The sequence below is a fragment of the Leopardus geoffroyi genome, chromosome E2, assembly GCF_018350155.1.
Source record: "Leopardus geoffroyi isolate Oge1 chromosome E2, O.geoffroyi_Oge1_pat1.0, whole genome shotgun sequence".
Taxonomy (NCBI): domain Eukaryota; kingdom Metazoa; phylum Chordata; class Mammalia; order Carnivora; family Felidae; genus Leopardus; species Leopardus geoffroyi.
Window position 1 is genome coordinate 54,720,742 of NC_059335.1, and position 24,357 is coordinate 54,745,098.

General features: G+C 49.5%; 1 protein-coding gene across 1 annotated transcript in view; it reads right to left on the reverse strand.

Annotated features, from left to right (window-relative positions):
• Positions 1 to 24,357, reverse strand: part of PKD1L2 (polycystin 1 like 2) — a 96,211-nt gene that overhangs the window by 8,899 nt on the left and 62,955 nt on the right. Inside the window, exons 27-38 of the mRNA XM_045440122.1 lie at positions 24,153 to 24,299; positions 20,982 to 21,181; positions 20,113 to 20,330; positions 19,155 to 19,376; positions 15,548 to 15,948; positions 14,006 to 14,210; positions 12,671 to 12,767; positions 9,581 to 9,718; positions 7,897 to 8,082; positions 6,657 to 6,984; positions 4,897 to 5,030; positions 2,715 to 2,842 (exon numbers count right to left, since the gene is read on the reverse strand). Coding sequence (XP_045296078.1) covers positions 2,715 to 2,842; positions 4,897 to 5,030; positions 6,657 to 6,984; positions 7,897 to 8,082; positions 9,581 to 9,718; positions 12,671 to 12,767; positions 14,006 to 14,210; positions 15,548 to 15,948; positions 19,155 to 19,376; positions 20,113 to 20,330; positions 20,982 to 21,181; positions 24,153 to 24,299 — 2,404 coding nt within the window. The remainder of the gene's footprint in view (positions 1 to 2,714; positions 2,843 to 4,896; positions 5,031 to 6,656; positions 6,985 to 7,896; positions 8,083 to 9,580; positions 9,719 to 12,670; positions 12,768 to 14,005; positions 14,211 to 15,547; positions 15,949 to 19,154; positions 19,377 to 20,112; positions 20,331 to 20,981; positions 21,182 to 24,152; positions 24,300 to 24,357) is intronic.

Genomic DNA, 24,357 nt, shown 5'->3' on the forward strand with positions numbered 1-24,357 from the left:
GCACAGACCCCATCTGCCCCATCACCAACTCGGGCTGCAGAATTTGGAAGGCACGGAAGAGTAAATACAGCAAAAATAAGAAAAACATTTAATTCTCTCTGATGCAAAAAATTGGGGAAGGAGAAAGACCCTCCCACCCTTTCACAGGGTATTTACTTCAGAAAACTTGTAATTGTGAATTCTTTCTCTGCCCCTTTGAGGTGCGTGTCAATCTTTTTAAAAGTTCAGCTAGCCTCAAGAATGTTTTTCTAAAGGACCTGGGAGCTTTCTGTCTGACATGGGATCATGAAGGAAGGTAGTGCCCTTCACTCCCAGTTTCCCCAGGAGGGTAGGAGCCAAATGGCAGGCACCTGGCTCCAAATTACAAAATTACTTCCTGTTGTGAATATATATGTTTATTTTTACTTTTTTTTTTTAAATGTTTATTCATTTTTGAGAGAGTGTCAGCGGGGGAGGGCAGAGAGAAGGGGACAGAGGCTCTGAAGCCGGCTCTGTGCTGACAGCAGAGAGCTCGATATGGGGCTCCAACTCATGAAGTGTGAGATCATGACCTGAGCCGAAGTCAGACACTCAGCGAACTGAGCCACCTGGGTGCCCCTATTTTTCTTTTGATAAAGATAGTTAGCAAACACAAGTGGCCACCCCAATTACCAGGTGAATTTAGAGTGGACTAGTGGGATAGATATGCCATAAATCCTCTTGAGGATTAATTAGTGTTTATCTTAAGAAGGAGTATGTGGGGCGCTTGGGTGGCGCAGTCGGTTAAGCATCCGACTTCAGCCCGGTCACGATCTCGCGGTCCGTGAGTTCGAGCCCTGCGTCGGGCTCTGGGCTGATGGCTCAGAGCCTGGAGCCTGTTTCCGATTCTGTGTCTCCCCCTCTCTCTGCCCCTCCTCCATTCATGCTCTGTCTCTCTCTGTCCCCCAAAAAATAAATAAACGTTGAAAAAAAAAAAAAAGAAGGAGTATGTAATGGGTCCTATCTGCCCAGCAATATGCAAGGGTGAGATTCCTTTCTGTTTTTGGAAACTCTTAGTGGATTGCCTGGGATGTTCCTAACTTCTAGTTTAATGCTTATTCAATAAGAAAAGTTGTTTTCTTCGAGGGAAGTGGACAGTTATTGTTTAATAGGTACAGTTTCAATTTTGCAGGAGGAAAAAAGTTATGGAAGGATGGATGGATGGATGGTAGTGATGGTTTTTGCACAACGTGAATGTCCTTAATGCCACTGAGTTGTACATTTAAAAGTGGTTAAAGTGGTAAACTTTGTTCTATATTATATATACGTGTTTTTATGTATATATAATACATAAGATATAAAATATACACAATTAAAATAACATAACATAGAACATACATAATGGTATACATAATCTACCACAATTAGAAATAAATGAATAGATTAGAAATAACAAATAATATAATAAAAATAAATAAATTAGAAATAAATAATTTTGTTAGTTTTTTTTTTTTTTTTTTCTTGACCTTTGTGCCTTTGTGGAGAGGTTTTCTAGATTGGCCAGAGACTTTGTTTTTAATTCTGTTTCCTCATCAGGTGTTGCAAGTCAAAAGGAATTGTGCTGTGTAAGTTCTAGGCCTCCCCCACTATCCCCCCCCCCCAACCCCCACTAAAGAGAATCTTCTATTGTCTGTTCTACTTCCCTCCTCCTACTCACTCTTAGGGAGGAAGGACTCCTGTTTGGCTAAGTACACCTCCATCATAAAGGGACGGAGAGAGATTTTAAAAATTGCTTAAGCAGTATTTTGAGAAAGATTTAAGGGTTTTGGAAAGAAGCGTTCTGAAGCAGCTGCAGACAGAGGGTGAGGGCAGCCCAGAGGTGGGTAGGCAGATGGGCCTCCTTTGATGTTCTAGAAAAATGCAAAGACTGAGGTTGTTCTTTGGTAACTGTTCCCTGTTTGGTTTGAACTGGCGATGTTCAGAGACCCTGTGGGATCCAGGTTTATGAGCCTCATGGTGAGGCAGAGTGTCAAGTTCAGGGGTTAGACTCTCTGGGTTCAATTTTGGCCTTGGATAAATTACTTAATGTCTCTGGACTTCAGCTTCCTACTCTGTGAAATGGAGCCAATAGAACCTTTCTCTTGGTATTATAGGAGAAAATCCATGCAGCATTCTTAGCGCAATGCGAATCACGTGGTAGGCACTCAAGGTATCATCCTTATTTTCAAGTGTTTGTCGTGGCTGTTGAGCAAGGGTTGGGGATGTCCTTTTAAGAGACCTGATTTGCATTTTTGGTGGGGGAAGGGGCAGGCCATATCCCAAGCTTCAAATGAGCTCCCCGCCTCCTCAAATCCCCATCATTATCAATGTCTGTACCTTCATTTTGCAACATGGTTGTAAAAGTGGCAAAGGGGATTTTTTCCTAATTCCCAGGGACCACAGGTGAACCAGACCACAGGGAGCACAGTCACCTGTCTCTGTCTCCCACCTATGACATTTTTGGAAGGTCTCATTTCCTCTCCCTTCCCCATCCAGGAAGGACCAGCCTCTGAATCTAAGTTCCTGAGAGGTGCTGAAAGTTGGTCCTTGAGCTGGGTGGGTCCTCATGACTACAGAAGGACCGGAAAGTTGCCATGGCAAACAGGCAGACAGAACCTTTCCCTCTCCCTTCCGCTGGCCTCATTCCAGGGAAGGTGTGTGAGATGGGACAGGCGCACTGCCGCCTCCAGCCCAGGGAGCCCTAGTCTACCCCTCACCTGCACAATCATGTAGTAGAGAAGGAACAGGAGGTAGATGACCTCTGCTGCTACCACGAAGGGGTGCCAGCCGTCAGTGAAGGGGTACAGGCGCAGGCTTTGCAGGTTCGCATGTGCAAAGAAGGTTCCTGGGAAGCAAAACACGTTCTGCTCATTCCTGGTCACCTGCCTGCTCAGAGCCACCGCTTCTGACCGCAAGTCATCTGTGCCATGATGCAATCTCAGGCCCTTCTTAGGCCTGGCCAGGGCAGAAGAGAAGATAAAGGTCCTTCAGACCCAAAAACCCAAGGGACTGGACAGGGACACACGGGGGATGCCAACAACAATGCGCTTGTCAGAAAGGATGCCGGGAGCTGCACGGGGAGAGCCGTCCCCGACCCTCTGCATCTGGTAGCCTCCATTTGTGCCCTCAGTCACCTCCAGCCAGAGCACAACTGCCCACTTAACATTAATCTGCTCCAGCCTGGCTCACTTTTTTTTTTTTTTTTTAACTTTTTAAGTTTATTTATTTTGAGAGAGACAGTGCGAGTGAGGGAGGGGCAGAGAGAGAGGGAGACCAAGAATCCCAAGCAAGCTCTGTGCTGTCAGCACAGAGCCTGACACGGGGCTCCAACCCACGAAACCGTGAGATGATGGCCTGAGCCGAAACCAAGAGCCAGATACTTAACCGACTGAGCCACCCAGGTGCCCCAAGCCTGGCTCACTTAAAGCCAGTTCACCTAAAAAGAGTTCACTAAAGACCGATTCATCTATTGACCAATATGCCTAAAATTCAACCTTCTTTTGAATCACCTTTCATCCATTTGTGTATCTTTTCTTTTTGGCAGATATTGCAATGATATTTTAGTTATCTTTTAAGAAAAAAACCAATCTGACTAATAAGGCTACTGCCTCTGAAGACACCAACCCCAAGAATGGCAGAATGGAGAGACACAAACAACCTGAGTCCTTGCCGACATCGATGGACTGCTTGAACCAACCAGACCTGACAACCACCCCTCACTTTTCATCTTTTAGAAACATATAATTTAATCAGGTGTGTTTGGGAACAAACTGTTTAATTGGTCCTAAGAGCTGCAAAGGTGGCAAAAAGAAATAGAATATAAGTATACAAATAACCATCCCCCCCATAAGGATTTGATAGAAGTGCTTGACGATGTTGTCAGTGGCCAGTGATCATAGAAGTTGAAGGCCTTTTGCTTTTCACTTTACACAGTTCTGAAATTTAAAGAACTATGGACATGTATTAGTTTTATTAAAAATGTAATTTGATACTAAAAATCATTTAATTTTTAAAGGAGAGGTGGTTGAATTTTAGGAAAATTGATTTATTAGCTAAAGAGGCTTTAGGGCCGCATTTTCAGTAGATTTTGAAAGCGTTAAAAGAGGGAGGAGGGCAGGTAGTGGGGAAAAAGATCAGGGCACAGTACATCTAGTTCAGGGAAATGTTTTTGAAGCTCTTGTGTCTTACGTGTATTTGTGTGTCTGTGTGTGTTGGAATATGATGTAAAATGTACTTCATGCTGTAGGTTGAGGTACAGAGTAGTAAAGTATTATTTTAGATGAAATTATCTGTTCCCAGGTTGCACCCTCCCCAGCTCTTCCCTGCCAGCCCCTCAACCTGCCTCTCCCAGATTGGGAAGCTCAAGAATATGAGATGCTTTCGGGGCGCCTGGGTGGCGCAGTCGGTTAAGCGTCCGACTTCAGCCAGGTCACGATCTCGCGGTCCGTGAGTTCGAGCCCCGCGTCGGGCTCTGGGCTGATGGCTCAGAGCCTGGAGCCTGTTTCCGATTCTGTGTCTCCCTCTCTCTCTGCCCCTCCCCCGCTCATGCTCTGTCTCTCTCTGTCCCAAAAATAAATAAACGTTGAAAAAAAAAAAATTAAAAAAAAAAAAAAAAAGAATATGAGATGCTTTCAAACCCCAACTGCGTTCCTTTAGAGTGTCTTGGGAGACAGGCCAGAGAGAAGTGAGGGCAACTAGGAATAAGGCTGGTGCAGCCCTGGAGCCTGGCCTTTGGGTGCCCGGGGACAACCAAGACCCGCCCCGAATCTCCCAAACAACCATTTGCCCTGGAGCTCTGGCCCTGGGGCAGCGAGGCCCAGCCTGGTCAGGAGCCCTGGCCCAGAGGGAGGGGTGTCTGTCTTCCAGAACGCAAGTGGGGTCACAGTCGAGGCTGCCCACCCAGGGCGCCGGTCTCCAGGGTCAGAGTGATGATGCAGAACAGATTGACATTGGCGTTGTAGACCGTGAACTCCACAAAAACGGCTCTGGTCAGGCTGTCCAGCCAGGTGTTGTCAAACAGGTACTGGAGAATTCTGTAGGAAGAGGAGTATTTAGAGACATCTCCATCTGCAGTGGCTCCCTACCCGCTCTGCCCCGGGAGAAAGCCAGGGCTTCCTGTGGAAAATTTTCCCTCTGACTCAGCTCCGTGCCCTGGGCCGCAGGGCCTTGGGACTGCTCCTGGGAGTGATCACAGTTTCCCACCCATGGTGCAGTGTCTTGGCACCCATGGTCTCCTGGCTGTCAGAGCAGAGGTCCTCCAAGTGTGGTCCCCGTACTGCATCCCCCTCTTGTGGAAACTTGTTAGAAATGCAGATTGCCAGGCCCCACCCCAGATCTCCCAAAACAGAAACTCCGGGGGCAGAGCCTGGGGATTTGTGCTTTGATGAGCCCTTCCTGGGATTGTGATGCTTTTTTTTTTTTTATTGTGATTCTTTTCAAAGTTCGAGGATCACCGAGTACGAGGAAGTGCGTAGAAAATCAGGGGCTTGGGTAGTCAGCCGCCGCTGTTGAAATCTCTCTCGGGCTGGCAGTTCACATAAGACCAGCTTCTGGAGGTCTGCCCACTGCTGCTGCGGAAAGAGCGTGTACTACATGGACCTGGGTTCAAACCCTGACTGCCTTGCAGGGAAACTAATAACCTCTTCATGACTCAGTTTCCTCCTCTACAATGGTGTTGACACCAGGTTGTCAGGAACATTGTGAAGAGAAAGTGTGTGTGTGTGTGTGTGTGTGTGTGTGTGTGACAGCAATAATGATGGACTATTTTTAAATATTTTAAAACATGCCCTGTCTCCAGTGGGTCTGTATCCTGCTTGGTGTACAGAAGAAAGAGTATCAGTTGTTCCAAGTGGCAGGAAAACACCTTTTGTGCCAAAAGAAACTATCCCTGACCTGTCCTTAATCCCAGGGGTCCCCTGCCAGTTGTTCTCCTTGGGGATTTGTTACCAGTGTTCCTCGGTTTTGTAAGAATACAGGGAGGAGACTGAGGTTCACGTGGATTCACTAACTTGCCTGGGTCTGCAAAGTTAACAGGAAACTGTGCCAGGGTTTAACACCTCTGACGCTCGAACTCTCGAGTGTGCCGGGAGAGGTGGTCTGCATGTGCCCTGCGTGTCCTTGCACCACCATGTTGGGTGTTCCAGGAATGCAGGGTCCTCTCTGGGCTTTACCCAAGCCATTTCTCGAGGCTGTGTTTATAGTAAGCAACCTCAGGAGACGAAGGTGAGATGGCATCCTTCAGACAAAGAGCAGGCTTGCTTCTGCTACCATAAAAACAGTGAATGCTCCAAACTCTGTGTTATTCTCTCGTCCTGTAATTCACTGTGCATAGCAGAATTCTGGGTAAGGTGAAGAGCCTTAATCGCTTCCCATCTGCCTGGTGGTGGACGGCTTTGTGTGGTTGGTGGAATTCCCCATCCCTACACTGGCTCCAGCCGAGGCCACCAGACTCAGCCCACGAGCCTGAGGGTGCTGGAGAGGGACCTCCCCTCCACCTGGGAGACTGCAGTGTCCAGGGGCCTGGAAATCCCATCTGCATACTTCAGAGGCCCCCAGTCTCTCCCCATAGCAGCGTGAATGGACTTGGCTACACCCCCCAATCAGACCTGGACTCTAGCACCTGGCTTTCCTTGGCCACATGTGAATCAAGTGAGTCTTACCTCGATGTGCTTCTGCGATCGGTCCCCAGGGAGACCACGTAACCACCTCCCCGGTACATGGTTAGTTTGCCCCAGAAGGGATACCCTCGGCGCTGGCTCTGGCTCTCGTACTGCCAAGCCCGGGAGAGGCCACTGCTGTTGTTGAGGACGGAGGCATTCCAGCCTTCCCCATAGTCTGACAGGTCTTCAACATCCAGGGAGTAGGGTGCGCGGCACCCATGATGAGAAGCCTGCAGCTGTGGGGCACGAGAGCAAGAGCTTTCCCGGACCCTCACTTGGCGAATCTGGGCACTGCCAACCAGCCTGGAGTTGCCATCAGTGACAAAGCCTGGAGATGAAAATCCAGTAGGTCAGTGTGGCCATCAAAATCATTTTCGCGCATTCCAAGTTCCCCGGCCTGGACGCTAACGTGAACTTCAGTGTAGCCGTCGTGAAATAGTCAAGAGTAGTTCATGGCCAACCATAGGACACATTCACCACCGTCTTCCTACTTAGGCGTCGTCCAGTTCCCACATAACTTCTCTTGAGGAATGGTACGGCCCCCATCCAGTCATCACCTTGGAGACCCTTTGTGCCCTTTCCCTCAATGTGCACATCCCAATCGTCAACAAGGCCCGTCAACTCTCCCTCTTCAGTATTGTCTGAAGCCATGCCCCTCTCTCCGTCACCCTAGCCCCTCACTCCTGCATCAGCCCCATCATTTCTCCCTAGCATCCTAACTACTCTCCGCTTCAACTTCCACATGATTCCAGAATGATCCTTCTTAAGCACAGAGTTGGTTGTTATTCTCTCGTGGAGAAACTGTCAGTGGCTCCCTGTTTGCTTAGGCATAAACTGTGGACTTCTGAGGCCCTTCATGATCTTGCCCCTGTTTCTGTCTCCTGCTTTGCTTCTCACTGGTCCTCAACTCCTAGCCTACACCCAGTGCTTTATAATTCCAGGAATGTGCTGTGGCGTTTCAGGCTTGCCTTTTCTCACGTTACCCCTTCTGCCTGGGTTCTGCCTCCGTGTAGCCAACTCGTGCTTGGTTGTCTCTCGTTCAGGAAGTCCTCCACTCTGCACCCAGGGAGCTTTAGGGCTCCTGTCTTGTGCACACACAGCCCTCTGAGGGTCACTCCTTCAAAGCATATCGTCCCGTGGTTATCGGTTGTCTGTAATGCTGATGGTGACAGTGACCCATGCCTGTTCTCAGGAATATGCACAAGGGGGCTGACACACGTCCTGGGAGAGGGGAGGGTACCTGGGTAGTGACTGTACAGGTTGCTCACGAGGGTGGTGTTGGCCCATGTGAAGAACTCCTGGAAGCCCAGCACGGCTGAAAAGCCTTGGGTGAAGCTGTGCTCGAGGTGTCTGTTGAAGTGGTAGGTGCTCGGGTCCCTCTGCCCGTAGGCGACCAGCAGCAGCATCCACAGGAAACCCAGATATGCTGGGAAGGGAGGCATAGCCCTGGTCACACAGGGGCCCCAGTCCCAAGCCCAAGGCAGGAAATAGAATGGCGCATAGCAAGGCCTTGTAGACCAGCTACTCGCCAGCCCCCCGCCTCCCCCCAGTGACAGTGGAACCAATCCGTAGACAGCAGAAAGGAGTAAAGTCCACAGACCAGAAGCCTCCTGCCTGGGTTCCAGTCCTGGCTGCGCCACTTCCTATCCATGTGACTTTCACAAGTGACTTCCCCCTCTGCCTTACTCTCCTCGTCTGTGAAATGGGGACAATTCTATTCACAGGGTTGTGATGAGGGAGTCAATAAATTAATATTTATAAACCACTTAAAAATAGTGCCTGCACAGAATTCATGCTCCATAAATGTTTCTTAAAAAGAGTCTTTTAAAAATGGGCCTCTGCCATGTTGCAATGCTGAGGACAGAGCAATGAAAATGACCGTTGTGTTCCCTGCCCTCAGAGAGGTTACCTGTAGACAGGTGAGTGTGATGTAAGGGCCCTTTAGGTACAAAGATTTCGTTTAGGATGCCACATATCAAAATCTTAGGGGGATGCAGAGCCTTGCTGATCCAGAATCTCTGGGTCCAGAGCCTAGGAATATACATTCCAGCAGCCCCTGCCTGGGATGAATTGGAACTCCGCCCGTACCGCTGTGCTCTCTTTATTCCGTACATGCTGCTACTTCTATGCAAGCTTCCCTGCTCTCCCTTTGTCTGGCCGTAATGTGCTCAGCCAGTGGGAAGGCAGGCTGGGAGTGCTGCAGGGTCAGTGTCCTCCCTGGAAGCAGCCCTCACCAGTGACCTGCGAGTGACAACTTGGGGCCGTGTACTACATACTCCCACAGAGGTCCCGAGCAGGACTGAGCTCCAGTTCCCACATGGAACCCACTCGTCACCACATCTTCTGTGGCCCGACTTCTCTCTTCTGTACTTTCCTTTTCTCTGCCAGTGGTTCCCAGGATCACCTCCCCAACCAACTGCTTGTACCCAAATCTGCTTATGGGAGAACCCAGACTAAGATATACAGAAGCTCCTGGTCAACAGGAGCTTGGGGAGCTTTTCTGAAGACACCCAATCTTTGGGCTGAGAATAAAAGAATAAGGAATTAGCCAGAAGGAAAGGTAGGGAGGGAGGGGAGGCACATTCCAGGCAACTTAGATTAGCCTGTGCCAAGGCCTGGGGTCCGCAGAGGGCAAGGAGTCCCAGGAGCTGTAGAACACGGTGTGACAGAGCTCAGGGCACACGGGCCAAGAGAGGTGACCCAGGGTGGGCAGAGCCACAGTAGGGAGCTCAGATTTTACCCTAAGGTTCATGTGAGGCCACCAAAGGACTTTCAGCATGGGGGAGAAGCTGGGGCGAGTTGATATTTAGGAAAACAGGCCCAGAGGCAGTGTGGGTCTGTCAAAGATTGCACCGTTGGCTGTTCAAGTCTTTGCTGACAACCAGCGAGTGGGGAGACTGCTTGTGGGTGACCTTGCTGCCTACCCAAGATTTCTCTGATGAAGGCAAATGCCTTCTGTTCCTTGAGGTGTGTAGTTTTCATCTTCTCGATGTCAGTGGCCAAAGGTGGCTGGTAGATGTCCTTTCTGCTGCACCTTCGTGCTCGGAACAAGGCAGAGGGGTCTGTGAAAGCAAGGACACAAGGACTGTCCCCCAGGGGGCGGTGGAGCTGCCCTCTGCTTTTGCAGTCAGGAGCCATTTCCCAACACTGCCCTCCACGCCTCCGCCCCTCCATCCCCACACCCAGAATTCTGCCCCTTCTCCTTCCACGGAGAATTCTCCTCATACTTAAAGCACAACACTCCCCCCGCCGCACCCCCCGCCCCCGCCGCCGTGCTCTTGGACTCTGAGATAGATCCCAGTGCTCTGAAATTTTGATGGATGGAAGAAGGAGGGTAACTAATATTTCCAAGTCCTGTCATGTCTAACTAAGTATCTTCTTTTTCCAAGCCAGTTTACTAAGCTGTAATTTTCATAAATATTCCCATTGGAAGTCTACAATTCAGTGATTTTAGTAGATTTATAGAGTTGTGCAACCATCACCACACCCTCATTGTACAACATTTTCATCAACCCATAAGGTTCCCTCATATCCCCATGAAGTCAGTCCCCACTCCCACCCTCAGCCGCATTAATTTGCTTTCTGTCTCTATAGATTTTGTTCCTGGATATTTCATATAAATGGAATCATGCAGTGCATTGTTTCTGGTGTCTGGTTTCTTTCACTTAGCATAATGGATTGGAGTCCATCCATGTTGTTGTGTAATTAGTATTTAGTTCCTTTTTTTGGTGTGGATATACTGCTGTATGTTTTTATCCACTCATGTCTGGATTGTTCCTAGTTTTGCCTATTATGAATAATGCTGCTGTGAACGTTCGTGTACAGGTGTTGGTATGGACATATATTTTCATTTCTCTTGGGTAGATTCCTAGGAGTGGCCATTTGGCTGTTTCAAATGAACCCGCTGGGGACGTGTAGCTACAAGTTCCTGCATGAAAATAAGTCTTCATGTCTCTGGGATAAATGCCCAAGAATGTAATCGCTGGGGCATATGGTAAGACCGTTTTTAGATTTGAAAGGAACTGCCAAACTCTTTTCCAGAGTGGCTGTACCATTTTACATTCCCAGAAGCACTGTGTGAATGGTCCAGTTTCTCTGCATCCTTTCCAGCATTTGCTATTATCACCGTTTTTCACTGGAGCTATCCTGATAGGGGTGTGTTGTCCCCACTGTCTTTTGAATCTATGCCTTTCTTTCCACGCCCACTGCCAGTACCTATAATCTCTTGTCTGGACCTTTCCAGTAGTCTTTTGTTCATTTGACCCAACACTTCTGGTCCCCTAAAAGCAGTTATAGTAATGTTTCTCGAACCACAAGATAGATCATGCCTCTCGTATTGAGCCCTCCAAAACCCCAGCATTGACCCAGGTGCTACAAGGCCCTGCTCCCCACCCACTTCTCTGCCCTCATTTTGTTTTTTCCTCCCTCCCTTCTTCCTTCCTTTCTTAGAGAGAGTGCACACAAGAGAGTGTGCGGGGCAGAGGAAGAAAGAGAATCTCAAGCAGGCTCCATGCTTGGCCAGAGCCAATTAGAGGCTCGATCTCACAACTGTGAGATCATAACCTGAGCCGAAGTCGTAGGCTTAACCGACTGAGCCACCCAGGTGTCCCTGCCCTCATTTGGAACCATTCTCCCCCTAATTCCCTATGCTTTGGCTACACTGTCAGTAGTCCTACAAAATGACAAGCCCTGTCCCACCTCAGGGCCTTTGCACGTGCCCAATGTGCAGTCCCTCCCTGCACCAGGCTCCAGGAACCAACGGAGGCACCACCTCAGCAGAGAGGCCTGCACTCTCCCGTTCTCTCCGTAAGTTCTCACATTGCACACTTGCATGTCTGCTTGTGTTGTTTACTTGTTTAATGCGTCTCCCCCAGTGGGCTGCGCTTTCCAAGGGCAAGCTGCTCCATCCAGTGCTGTGTTGCTTGGGGTGGGAGCAGGGATTGGCTTCAAGTTGTCAAGAGGAAACCTTTTCAGGGTCATGAAGCTGCTCCAAATCTGAATTGAGATGATGGTTGCACAGCTCTATACATTTACTAAAATCAGTGAATTACACACTTACAGTGAGTGGATTTTATGTAAATCATGTTCCTGAGCCATCGAACTGCCTGGCACACAGCACGTTCTCCCTGAGTAGCTGCCAAAGGAATGACTAAATGAATATTTAATTGTTCTGGAAGCTGGTGTCTCCTTGGACAAAAATTACTCTTTTATCTTGGGGAGAAGATTTTAATGGACCTTTTGGATCTGCAGAGCCAAAACCAAGAGAAAAACAAACGCAAACCCTACCCCAGAGTGGAAGGATACTCTAGGAGGTAACCCCGCTGTATAATAACGTCTGTACAAGAATGTAGGTATGTCTTTGGTTGATTTGTTTCTGTTTTCTTTTCCCTGAAAGTCAGAGTCTCTGCGTGGGACTATTAGAGTGTTGATTCTGTTCTGTTTGCTTGTTTTGTGTGATGGTCTTGTTGTAGGCATTCTCTGGAGTGTGGGCTGGGAAGTGAGCTATCAGGTTGCAGGGAAAGGTGCTGCTCCGTGGCCCTCCTCCCACAAGGGTCAGCATGGCTCTGTTCCAATAAAACTTTGTTTACCAAAACAAGCAGTGGGCTCCATTTGTGCCCTGGGCTGTAGCTTGCAGACCCTTGTCCTGGAACTCTTTGCAGCCCAGCTGCAAGCATGTTCTGTTTTGGTTTTCATTCTAAAGGCCAGGGGCCTGGGCCTTGGGGGAGAAAGCTGCTTTCTTGGAATTACACAGAGAAGATGGCCATGCAGAGCACGGCCCCCAAGGGGCCTCTTTTGGCCAAGGGGTCCTGCTTGAGTGCAAGAGAGAGGGCTGGGGTAGAGAAGAAACAAGGTTGCCCTGGAGACAGGGAAGGAGTCATTTGTTTTTGGATGGTTCAGGGGTACTTCCCCAATCAGGGGTGAAGGAATGTTGGAGCAAGAAGGTCAGTGGCTGGGCCCTGTAGGGCTCAGCCTCATCAGTTTCCAGGTCCCTGCGTCTACCTGTGCACCATTACCTGGGCCAGACGGATGTCCTGGGAGGGAGGCCACGGGCTCGTCCTCATCCTCCGCTTTCTTTAAAACCAACGCGAAGAAGGCAGCAAAGCCCAGCACCTGGGAAACACCCATTGTGAATCCCAGGCCCGAGCTGGCACCTATCAACTCCTGATCTGGGAGGAGTCAGGATTGGGGTCAAATCTGTAGAAACCTTGCTCTGGGGAAGTCAAGTGGGAACCAGCCCATCCTGTGTCAGGAGGGGGCACGGCTATGAGGCGAGAGGATCGGGGCGGGGCGGAGGGGGGTGGCAGCATCTGGCCACCAAGCAGGCAGAGATAGTGAATCTTGGGCTTTCTGTACTTTTCAGACCAAAGCCTTTCCGCCTGCGCCCTCCTGCTGCCAGAGCTCTCTCTTATCTCTCCTACTACCTCAAATACTGAGTTACATCTTCCTCCTCCCTCCACCCCTCCCTCCTTCCTCCTACATTGACTCACAGGCACATGCAGGGGAGGGGCAGAGAGAGGGAGAGAGAAAGAGAATGTCAGCACAGAGCCCCACTGGGGGCACGAACCCACGAACCGTGAGATACTGACCTGAGCCAAAATCAGGAGTCAGACACTTAATGGACTAGGCCACCCCAGGGGACCCCACATCTTCTGATAAAGGCTATTTGGGGCAGAACTGGGGACTAACTGGTAAAATGGGGATGAGGGATTTGGCAAGTCTTGTAAGTATAAAGAACCACTGTAAATGTCCCCTCCTTTTGCAGGTGCCCCACCTCCCCCAACACACACAGCATTCCTCCTCCCTGACTCTGTCCAGCGGGAGCTGTGGCTCCAAGCTCCAGGCCGGGGCTCAGTATTTCTCCAACTCTGGTAGTAACTTTACATTTCAGAAATAGGAGTGCATCTTCCAATTGATGCACACATTTAATGACTTGGTATTTTTCTTTTCTGAAGGTAAAGTTCTTGTAAATTGCTAGCCTGTCTCACAGTTAAAAGGATCTTAGAACTGAGGAAATATGGTTTTATTCATATTTTACACGTGTGCCCTAGGGCAGGATTTTGTGACCTTACCTTCCTAACCTTGGGTTCTCATAAAACGGAGGCAAGGACCCTCCTGAGGGTGACTGCGACGGGGATGTATCACATCTTGGTAAGCCTCCAGGCCTGGCCTAGAGTCTCAGTCCCAGAGCCTCTGTCCCCAAACTCGGATTGTCTCGGCAGTTAATGTCATCATTGCCAACCAGGTGCTGTGTAAGCTTGTCATGAATAGATAAAGGGACGGTAGAAGCCTAAGGACAGGTCAGCTGGCAGGAGGGAAAGTGTGGGCACAGGGGACCGGGACAGCCTGACCTTCAGAGGCTGGGTGACAAACACACTCTCCACGAAGGAGACGGCCACGGAGATGAGCCATTTGAGGGAGCTGGCCCGCCCGTAGTGCAGGCCGTAGAGCATGGTGAAGAAGGCCGCCACGCCGCTGGTGGCCGCCACCAGGAGCCAGCCCCCCAGGACACACCACCAGGGCAGGCCGCGAGGAGGCCTGCTCGCCATCGGGGAGCTGAAAAGGAGGGGGATATGATCAGGGTGGCGCACCTACCAGGCTCAGGTTCACGTGCCACTGCACCCACCAGCTGCCTGACTGTGGCTGAGCTCCTTGACCTCTCAGACCTCAGTTTTCTCCTCTGTATCTTGTACCCGCCTCAAAGGGCTTCATTCTCCATTCCATCCGGTTTAAATACTTTTATTCTACCGAGGTCACGTTTATTCGGTGCTTTACACAGATTTGCTCCCATTACTCATGGGAAGCCTAGATGGCTGGTACTATATAATTTTTTAAACTTTTCTTTAACGTTTATTTATCTTAGAGAGACAGGGGGACAGAGGATCCAAAGCAGGCTCCGTGCCTTCATTGCAGAGCCTGACATGGGGCTCCATCCCATGAACTGTGAGATCATGACCTAAGCTAAAGTCTGACGCTGAACCCTGAGCCACCCAGGTGCCCCGCACGTTTTTTTATTATGAAAATTTCTCATCCTACAAAAATCAGCCCTACAAACCCTGAACAATTAGTTTCAACAGCCAAGGGATGGCTGTTAGACTCATTTCATCTACCTTCTCTTTCTCTCTCTCTCTCTCTCTCCCTCCTCTCCTCTCTGTCTCTGTCTCTCTCTGTCTGGGATATTTAAAAATAAATTCCAGACCTAATATAAAAGCATCCCTCATTACTTCAGAATATTTCTCAAAAATGGTCATTTTCTTACTGAATGACAGTAATAAATTTTCACACCTATCAAAATTACCAATTCCTTAATGTTGTCTAATAACCTGTCTATATTCACATTTCACTGATTATCTTTAAAAATGTATTTTAAAGATGTTTTATCTTTGAGAGAGAGTGTGTGCACACGTGAGCAGGACAGGGGCAGAGAGGAAGGGACAGAGAAAATCCCAAGCAGAATCTGCGCTTCCAGCAAAGAGCACAATGGGAGGCTTGATCCCACGAACATGAGAGTTGGACGCTTAACTGACTGAGCCATCCAAGCACCCCTAAAAATGTATTTTAAGTTTGACTTAGGAGATAGGAATTATCATTCCCATTTTACAGATGAGAAAACCGAAGCGCAGAGAAGTTGAGGGACTTGTCCAAGGGTGCACAGTTAGGAAGGAGCCCACATGAATGTGGCTATCCACTGTGAGGTGCTCCACCAAGGGCTGAAAACTGCCTTTTGGCAAACTGCCCTGTTCAAAGCCTTCCTCCCTGAATTTGTGCGGGAATCCTGAGTCCCTTCTGCCTGCGAAGATCTGGGTGAACATCCTTCCAAGGTTGCCTGGGCTGCCTCCTCTCTGCAGGCCCCTCCTCTGGTGCCCACGCAGCACCTGGGGGGAGTGGATCACCTGGTGTGTGCCTGGGGTGGGGTGCCCAGCCAGCCCCCAAGGCGGCCCTTCAGGGTCTGCAGCCGGCTGAGGGCCCGGGCGTGGCTCTGGCACTGGGAGCGGCCGCAGGGCCCCACCAGCTGAAGCTCTTGCTCCATATGCTCCAGCTGAAGGTAGAGACACCGCCTGTAGGCATTGTCCTTCCAAGGGTCACTTGGGCGTGGCGCCTGTTCTGGAGGACAAGGGAGAGAAAGCGCCTCAGCTGGTGCCCAAGGACAGAGCGGACAGCCTGCCAAAATGACAGCAGTGTTAGTGACGGCTTTCTTGTATCGAGCGCTTGCTGTGTGCCATGCCGTGAGAGACCTGGGCTCAGAAAGATGGGGAGAGGTACCAGGCTCCCATGGCCAGTTAGCACGTGTAGGCTGCTCTTAACCTTTTATCAAGGGCACTCTCAAAGCTTCCTTCCACATGGGCAGAAGAGAACAGAATAAATGCCCATCACTTGCTGCCACAAGAGCCAACCTTGGGCTAATCTTGTTCTGTCTCTGCCCCGCCCCTCAACGTCCCCCACTTTTTTCTTCTTCTGGAATACTTTAGAGCAAATCCTAGACATGGTGGTATCTCATCAGCAAATATTTTGATATATACAAGATTTGCCTCCTGCCAAGATTTGCCTGGTGTCCGTCTTAGCCTTTTGTTTTCAACTTTTTTTTTTTTTTAATTATGAAAAGGGTCCAGCCTACAAAAGCAGAGAGTGTGAGGACATGAGCCTGTACACACCCACGGCTCAGGATTACCAACTCATGGCCACTCATGCTTCACTTGCACCCAGCCCACCCTCTCTCCACGGGGATGATTTTGAAGCAAATTCCAAGGCCCAGGTCATGTCCCTAAATATCTCAGTATGCTTCTCCATGTGCTTCTACGATGTGCTATAATGCTACAGCGTGCTTCTAAAAATAAAACCACGGTGTCATTGTCAGCCTTTGAAACGAGTGATGATAATCCCCTAATAGCACAAAACAGCCAGTCACTGGCCAAATTCCCTTGATAATCTCATGACTGTTTTCCCACAGTTGGCTTGTTCACATTTCAGCTTCCTAAAAAGTTAAACAAACAAACAAAAAACCCATAAAGGTGTTTTCTGTTTTAAACGACTCATTGCAAGAAAGAAACAACGTTGACTTTTCCACTGTTTTCCATGTATTTAAGGGACGCATGGCCTCTTCCAGCGGAACCAGGTCTGGGTCTCTGACCCTGAGCTGGGAGGCGGGCACCCAGGGGCACTTCCTCCTGGGACAGTAAAGAGCGCAGGTCGACTGGACCAGCGTTTGTCTTTGCAAGGGGTACGTGAAGCCAGATATGGGAGGTGACAGGAGAGAGCACCCCTGCCACATGGCTCCCCGGCAGTCTCCAGTGAGAAGTGAGCGGGAAGGTAACCCGCCGTGTGAAGAAAGGTGCAGCAGGGCTCGGGCTAGATGCAGGGGAAGGTCTGGGGCAATGTCGACTCTGTCTCCCTGACTCAGGCCTCCTCCCTCACCCTCCTTCCTGGGTCTGCCTAGCCGAGGCCACAGCTACGGGTTCTGACGTCAACAGCCTTCAGGTTGCAAGCCCTCAGGCAGTGTTTCTGGAAGATACCATCGCTCCCTATCAATCATAACACCACTGAAGACCTGCTTTGTATCAGGCTGAGCACGTGTCTTGTGACCTCATTCAGTCCTTGAAATGAGCCAAGAGGCTGGATGGATCAATCCTCCCGTTTCATAGGGGAGGAAGCCAAGTCGCAGGTTGAGCAACTTGCCCACAGTTGCACAATTGCTGGTGCGGCTGTGAGAGCCCCAGGACCTGGCTGGCTCTAGAGTCCACGTTCTGAGGCCTCTGCTAGGAAGACCAAGCCCCAGACTCAAGGCCAGACGTCCAGTGCAGGCATCAGCGGAGCTCCTGCAGGGTCGGCCTTCATAGGCAGCCCAAGCCCAGCTCTCTGGAGCATGGGGGTCAAGGTGGGGCTGATCGTGGGTTGAGCGTGGGCCCAGCCATGAGGGCCGTAAGTGTTAACAGTGAGGAGTTGGGATCTTGTCTTGAGGGCACTGACTCTCCACACGCGAAGTGTGCTCGAAAGTTGCCTAAGTGACTGGTTAAAATGCAGATTCTGGCCTCAGCCAGAAGCTAATTCACTATATCAGTGGTGGGACCAAGAGTTTATGAATTCAGATTCCCCATTCTGTAGACTCCGTGTCTGTATTCTAAACAAGATTTACACAGTGATCGGCCTTGTGTGTTAAAAATGGCAGCATTCTTAGCCCACACTATCCAGTATGATAGCCACTGGCCCCCTCAATTAAATTAAAATTAATTAAAATTACCATTAAAAAATTCAGTTCCTTAGTCACACTAGCCACATTTCAAGTGCTCAGGAGCTAAATGGGGCCAGTGGCTGTCATACCGGATGGCACTGATACAGAGCATTTCCAGCACTGTGAGAAGTTCTATTGGACAGCCTGTTCTGATCACTGGCAACATCGATGTGGGTGGAAGATGAACAGAAAAGGGGCAAGTGGGGAGTCAGAGAGAGTAGTCCAAACCAGAATAATGTGCCATATATAGAACTCAATAAAAATGAAATGATGTTACTAAATTTTAGCGGAATACTGTTTCAAAAAGCTCTGAGTTTGAGACCTGCTGTTTTTCTGCCAGAGAATTAACCCAGTATTAAAAGGGTGTTAAAGACACACAAGAACCAAACGGAGATTTGCTCCCAGAAGGGTTGGAAGAGAATGGAGGAGTGGCTTCTCACCCTGCCACTCCGTGTTCTTTACTGTCTTTCCACTGCCCTGTCCACCATCTTGTGCCCTGCCCCTTACATTTGGAAATGGGTCTGGTTTGACTTTGCACCCCCAGCACTTCACAGAAAGGAAACTGAGGCATGGAGAATTGAAGTAACCTGCCCCACATCCCACAGCCCATTAATCGCAGAGCCAAGACCCAGAGTTGTCAGGATGGCCAATGCTCCCCTTAACACATAGGCCAATGCTCCCCTTTCTGCTTTGTGCATTCCATCATGACCTGCTGTGCTGACGTCATCCCACTCACGTTCGTTGTGTGCTTTCTATGTGTTGCATGGGGCCAGGCATGAGACAGATGGAGACAGGACAGGGACAGGCTCCCACCTCACAGAGCTCACGCTCCAGCAAGGTTGCTGTAGATTTTAAATAGCTCTTCACACAAGTCACGATGTGGCAGCAGGCACTCACTGTCAGAGCGACGCAAGAGAAGCTTAGGGGCTAAAGGGTATGTGTCTGGAGGCCCCGTTGTGGCACTGGGGGTGGGGCTGCTCCCCTGAGGAAGGAGTGCTTAAACCAAGACTAACGCCTGATTGGGAATTAGCTAAGAGAGGAGAAAACACATTCTAGATGAAAGGCCAAGCACACATGAAGGCCTTTAGCGGGGAGGCAGCGTGGCGTTGTGAAGAAAGGGGTTGCCTGTGTACAGAGAGGGAGGTGACGGCAGGTGGTTGCAGGGGAGGTCGGTGAGAGACACTGCACAGGACTTCTCGACTCCCTAGTGATCCAGATGCAGCCCAAAGTCCTGTCTCCACCCGGTCCCCTTTCCCAGATCAGAAACATCAGTACTTACCTTCCGCTTGTACAGACCCAAGAGTGAGTGTCAAAGAGTCCTCTCTCTGCTTGGCTTCCTCCCAGGACTCCTGTCCTACCATGTTCTGCACACAGATGACATCTTCCACCAAGGCCAACAGTTGGTTGATGTCCATCAAGGTCACTGACTCCCAGCCAGAGGCAGGTGCTGGCACCTTCAGAGCTTTAAACAGGGAGCTGACGAGTCTCCACATATCCTGCAAGTGAGCCCAGGTTGGGTAAGGGGAACGTGAGCTATAGGTGATGGGGCAGTATAGTGGTCAAGAGAATTCACCCCAGGGCTTGGCGGTCTGGCTTTGAATCCCAGCTTTGCCCACTGAGATGTGACGTTGGACCACCCTGAGCTTCCATTTTGTCACCTATAGAGTCCCTCTTCTAGGATTTGAACTGATACATTCCAGGCTGTATTTCTCAAAGTGTGGCATGTAGTAGGTGCTCAGTAAATGTTTATTGGTGCATGAATGCAGAAGGAGTCCCTTCCATGGGTTTCTATGATAAAGGTGTAATATTTTGTACACACAGGGTTCCCAGAAATTGTAGGTGCATACATGTAGGTGTTTTTGTGTATGTATGTGTGCACGTGTGTGTACATATACATGTGTGCAAGTGTATGTATATGTTTTTATGTCTTTGTATATGTATATGCACACATGTGTACATGTCTTTAGGTGTGTGCGTGTATACACGTGCACCTGCGTGATGCCTATACATGTGTATACATGCACATGTGGTGTACATGTGTGTGCACGTGTGCACATGTAAACATGCATGCACATGTGTATGTGCACGTGCACACATGTGTGTGTAGTTGATGAATCTTGGTGACTGATGCTGTCAGACAACGTGGGGTCGCCAGGCCTCAGGCCTCAGTTCTCTCTCCACCATTTCTGCCCAGGCTAGAACACCCCTCCACCGCCAAGGTTGAAGACATGCCTTGGTCACCACTTCAAGTGTCAGAAGGCCATCCTCCATGGACTGCAGTGAGGGGGCCAGGCTGGGGGAGCCCCTGTCCCATTTCCCAGCATTCTGCTCCTTAGTGACCCGAGGACGAGTGTTTCGAAAGATCTGAACGATCAGGAGGTTGATGGGGAACATGAGGAGAGAGCTCTCCAGTCCAATCATCACTTCCTGCCAAGTGAATTCAATTTTACCTAGGACAGAGGAGGGAAGGGGTCAGTGGGAGAGTCTCCACCACCACTTCCAGAAGGTGGCTGTGCAGTAAGGACTCACATTGCCCACAGAGACGTCTGGCCCTAGAGTGGCTCCTGGGAGGTGACCTCTAAGCTCTTGGGTTGTTCTGCCCGGTAGGTACACCTTTGTTTACCTGGGGTCTTGGGCCACATTCCGTAGTCTATGTTAACAGTGATTAGTGGTGAGGGTCTTGGCCACACAGCATCACCTCAGCCTCTGGAGGGGCTGGAGGCTAAGGTCAGCCACGTGGGGGTCAGCTATGTCTGTGTGAGCAAGCCCCAATAAAACTCTGGATACCAGGGCTCAGGGGAGTGTCCCTGGTTGGCAGTATTCCATGTGTGTTGTCACACATCATTGTCAGGAGGAGTGAGCAGGGTCATAGATCGCCTGTGGGGAGAAGACAACTGGAAGCTGTGTACCTGCTCTCCCCCTGCCCCAGCCCCACGCACCTCTTTCCTTTCCTGATTTTGACCCGTATCCTTCCTCTGTAATGAGGGTAACGGTGTTTCTGATGTCTGTGAGTACTTGTTGAATTATTGAATCGGAGGGTGGTCGTGGGACCTCGGGAATGGTGTGGCACTATCCCTGACCGTCATGACAGTGCGAGTTACCCAAGTCCATCTTTTGCTCAGCTGGGTCCTTGGGAACACCCCAGAACATGATGCTGGTCAGCATGGTGCAGAGGAGCATGGAGAAGCAGCAGGACACCCTCTGGACGCGGGTAAAGTTGCTCCGAGCTGAGCCGCCGAAGACAGAATACCAGATGTGTCCATCCTGGAAGCCTGTGGAGGTCTTCATGAGAAACAGGTGGCTGCGAAGAGGCAGGGAGAGAGGGACAGGGATTGGAGAAGGCTGGTCTCTTCGGAGCAGTCCTGGGATGCGAGGGAAGGGCTTGTTTCCAAGATTTATCCTGTACTGTCTCTAGTTTGGGAGACCTACGGCACCTTAGCATCATTCAGAGTTAATGGTGGGGGCTCTGCACAGAGTGAGTTGCAATCCTAGATGGCCCTGCTGCTCGTCGTGTGTCCTCAGGCAAGTTACTTTACTCTTTCCACATCAGTTTACTAGTCTGTAAAATGGGGATAATAACATAATCTGCCTAATGGGACTGTTGAAAGGTTTGTGATCATTTTTGTCAAGCATTTGGTAAAGTAGCTGGCATGTATGTGAGTGTTCATCAGTGTTAGCAAATTATTTTTGTTATAATTTTTTTAATGTTTATTTATTTTTGAGAGAGAGGGGCAGAGAGAGAGAGAGAGAGAGAGAGAGAGAGAGAGAGAATCGGAAGCAGGATCCAGGCTCTGAGCTATCAGCACAGAGCCCGATGCCGGGCTCAAACCCACAAACCGTGAGATCATGACCTGAGCTGAAGTCAGATGCTTATCCAACTGAGCCACCCAGGTGCCCCTAGCAATTATTTTTGTTATAATTTTCATACAGTAGTTAGCTATACTATTAGGTTTATTATAATTAGTGACCTATCTCTAGGATAGGGTACTAGTTAAAAATTGGAGGATACTGGTTAAAAATTCCAGGCTATAGGTTCAGGCTCAGTTTGAGAGATAAAAATTGCAAGACAGGGTTTCTGAAAATGGCACCATATTCTCCTTAAGAATCTGTGTTATTTCCCTGTGAGCAGAATGCAGTTTAATCAGGGGCCCTGCTTCTCCTGAGTGTGCAGAACTGATGCTCCCAGCTGGCACCCATTCTGGTGGCCAGTGCCAGCACCCCTCAGAGTTGTACTTTGACTGTCATTCTGTAATGTGTGAGTGGCCTGGACTCAGAGTAAAGGTGCATAAAGAGATAGGTCAGCTGCCAACAACAGTGATTTTCCACGTGGTTGTTCTGCCCATCGTTCTATTGACAATTCACCAAATATTTGGTGAGCCCCGTGCTGTGTGCCACGTGCTCTGCTGGGCACCAGGATTCATGGGGAAGTGACACAGTCCTGCCTTCAGACGCCCCTTTGTCTCATTTCCAGGCATCACACGTTTGATGATCTGCTCCCGTGACCGAGCACTTACTGAGCACTCGCCGTGCTAAGTTTGCTCCCCACATCATTTCACAGGACGCGCACAGGTCCCCGTGGGGTAGGCACACCAAACAACTCCTTTTTCAGATGTGGAAACTGAGACCTGGAGAGGTGCAGTGACTCTTCCAAGGTCGTGCAGCAAGTCAGTAGCAGCATGTGGAACTGTGCAGTGTGCCCACATCTGTGTTACACTTCTCCTGGAGTCCAAGTCTCTCGGACTCAGACTTCTTCCCTTTGCAGGCCGGGCTGTTCAGAGTGGCAGCTAGGAGGGAAAGTCACCTTTCAGTAAATGCACTGGAAACAGACTTTGTTTTTGAACCTAACTCAGAAGCCATTTAAAGTAGAGGTCACGGGGCGCCTGGGTGGCTCAGTCAGTTAAGTGTCTGACTCTTGACCTCGGCTAAGGTCATGATCCCAGGGTTGTGGGATTGAGCCCTGCATCAGGCTCTGCACTGAACATAGAGCCCAGTTAAGATCCATTCCCCGTCCCCCACTCATGCGCTCACTCATTCCCTCTCTCTCTGTCTCTCTCTCTCAAAAATAAAACAAAAATAAAGTAGAGGTGACAAATTCACATACCTAAAGGGACCTGGGTAGACACAAACAAATGAAGTAAATGAGTGAAGTGGGTTGGGAGTAAGATAATAGGGAGTGGGGGCACCTGGGTGGCTCAGTCGGTTAAGCGTCTGACTTCAGCTCAGGTCACGATCTCGCGGTCCGTGAGTTCGAGCCCCGCGTCGGGCTCTGGGCTGATGGCTCAGAGCCTGGAGCCTGCTTCCGATTCTGTGTCTCCCTCTCTCTCTGCCCCTCCCCCATTCATGCTCTGTCTCTCTCTGTCTCAAAAATAAACGTTAAAAAAAATATTTAAAAAAAAAGATAATAGGGAGTGGGTGGGGATTGTGGCAAAACAGAGTGTACATGGCCCGTAGAAGAGGAAAGCTGGTCCCCAGCTCTAGCAGATTGGTGTCATGCAGGAACATACTTGCCGCATTTTCATACTTGCCGGGTTTTTGTGGAGTCTCTTGATTTTCTAATATTGGTTAGGAACAGACTGAGTGTCCATCAATAGGAGGATGGCTGAATTAGTTGTGGGACATCCAGTCTGTGGATTATCATGCAGCCAATCAGGAAGAGTTTGACCCAAACACACTGTCTTGAAAGGATGTTCATGGTGTACCATCAAAGAAAAAGGGTGACATAGTAGGAGTAATTCCATTTTAAAAGATATGAAATAAACGGTCTGTGGTGTTGTATGTGTGCTAATGAGTGTGTGTGTGTGTGTGTGTGTGTGTGTGTGTGTGTGTGTGTACATTTGTATTTGTGTTGATGTGTTTGGGCAGATGTGGAAAGAAGGAAGTAAAGCTAAGGGAGACACGTGCTGAAACACCCGTGTGGAGTAAAACAGCATGAAGAAGGAGCCCCAGATGGCCAGACGTGGAATTGCCTTTCAAAATCAGGCTGTTCAGTCACATAAAACATATTATCGTACGACACATGTAAAGAAGTTCAGATAACCGTTCCAACCGTTTTCACCACGTCAAAGATCATTCTGTGTCAGAGGGTCCATGTCCCTCCAGGGCCCCTCAGTCCCAACAAGAAAAACTGATTGGTCATTAACGTCACACATTTGAAGCTGTGCAGTCCCGATAGCTGAAACATGCTTTTGTTTTGCTTCACCTGGATTGCAGTGCACCTTCCCTGAAGATGAAAGAATAAGGTGAACAGCGTTTGCTTGAAAAGAAGAAAGTACCTGAATTGTTTCCTGTCCTGCTCTGTGGCCACCGGAAATTCTTTGTCAAGGACACAGTCTCCGACATCAATGGACAGCCACGAGTTGCAGAGGAAATACCACTTCCGGTTCGTTGCCAGGTCATGCACCAGCACCCGGCTCACGTACCTGCAGAAGGGACCCGCGCTTTTGAGGACAAGGTTGGGAGGTGAGGCTTCTTTGGATA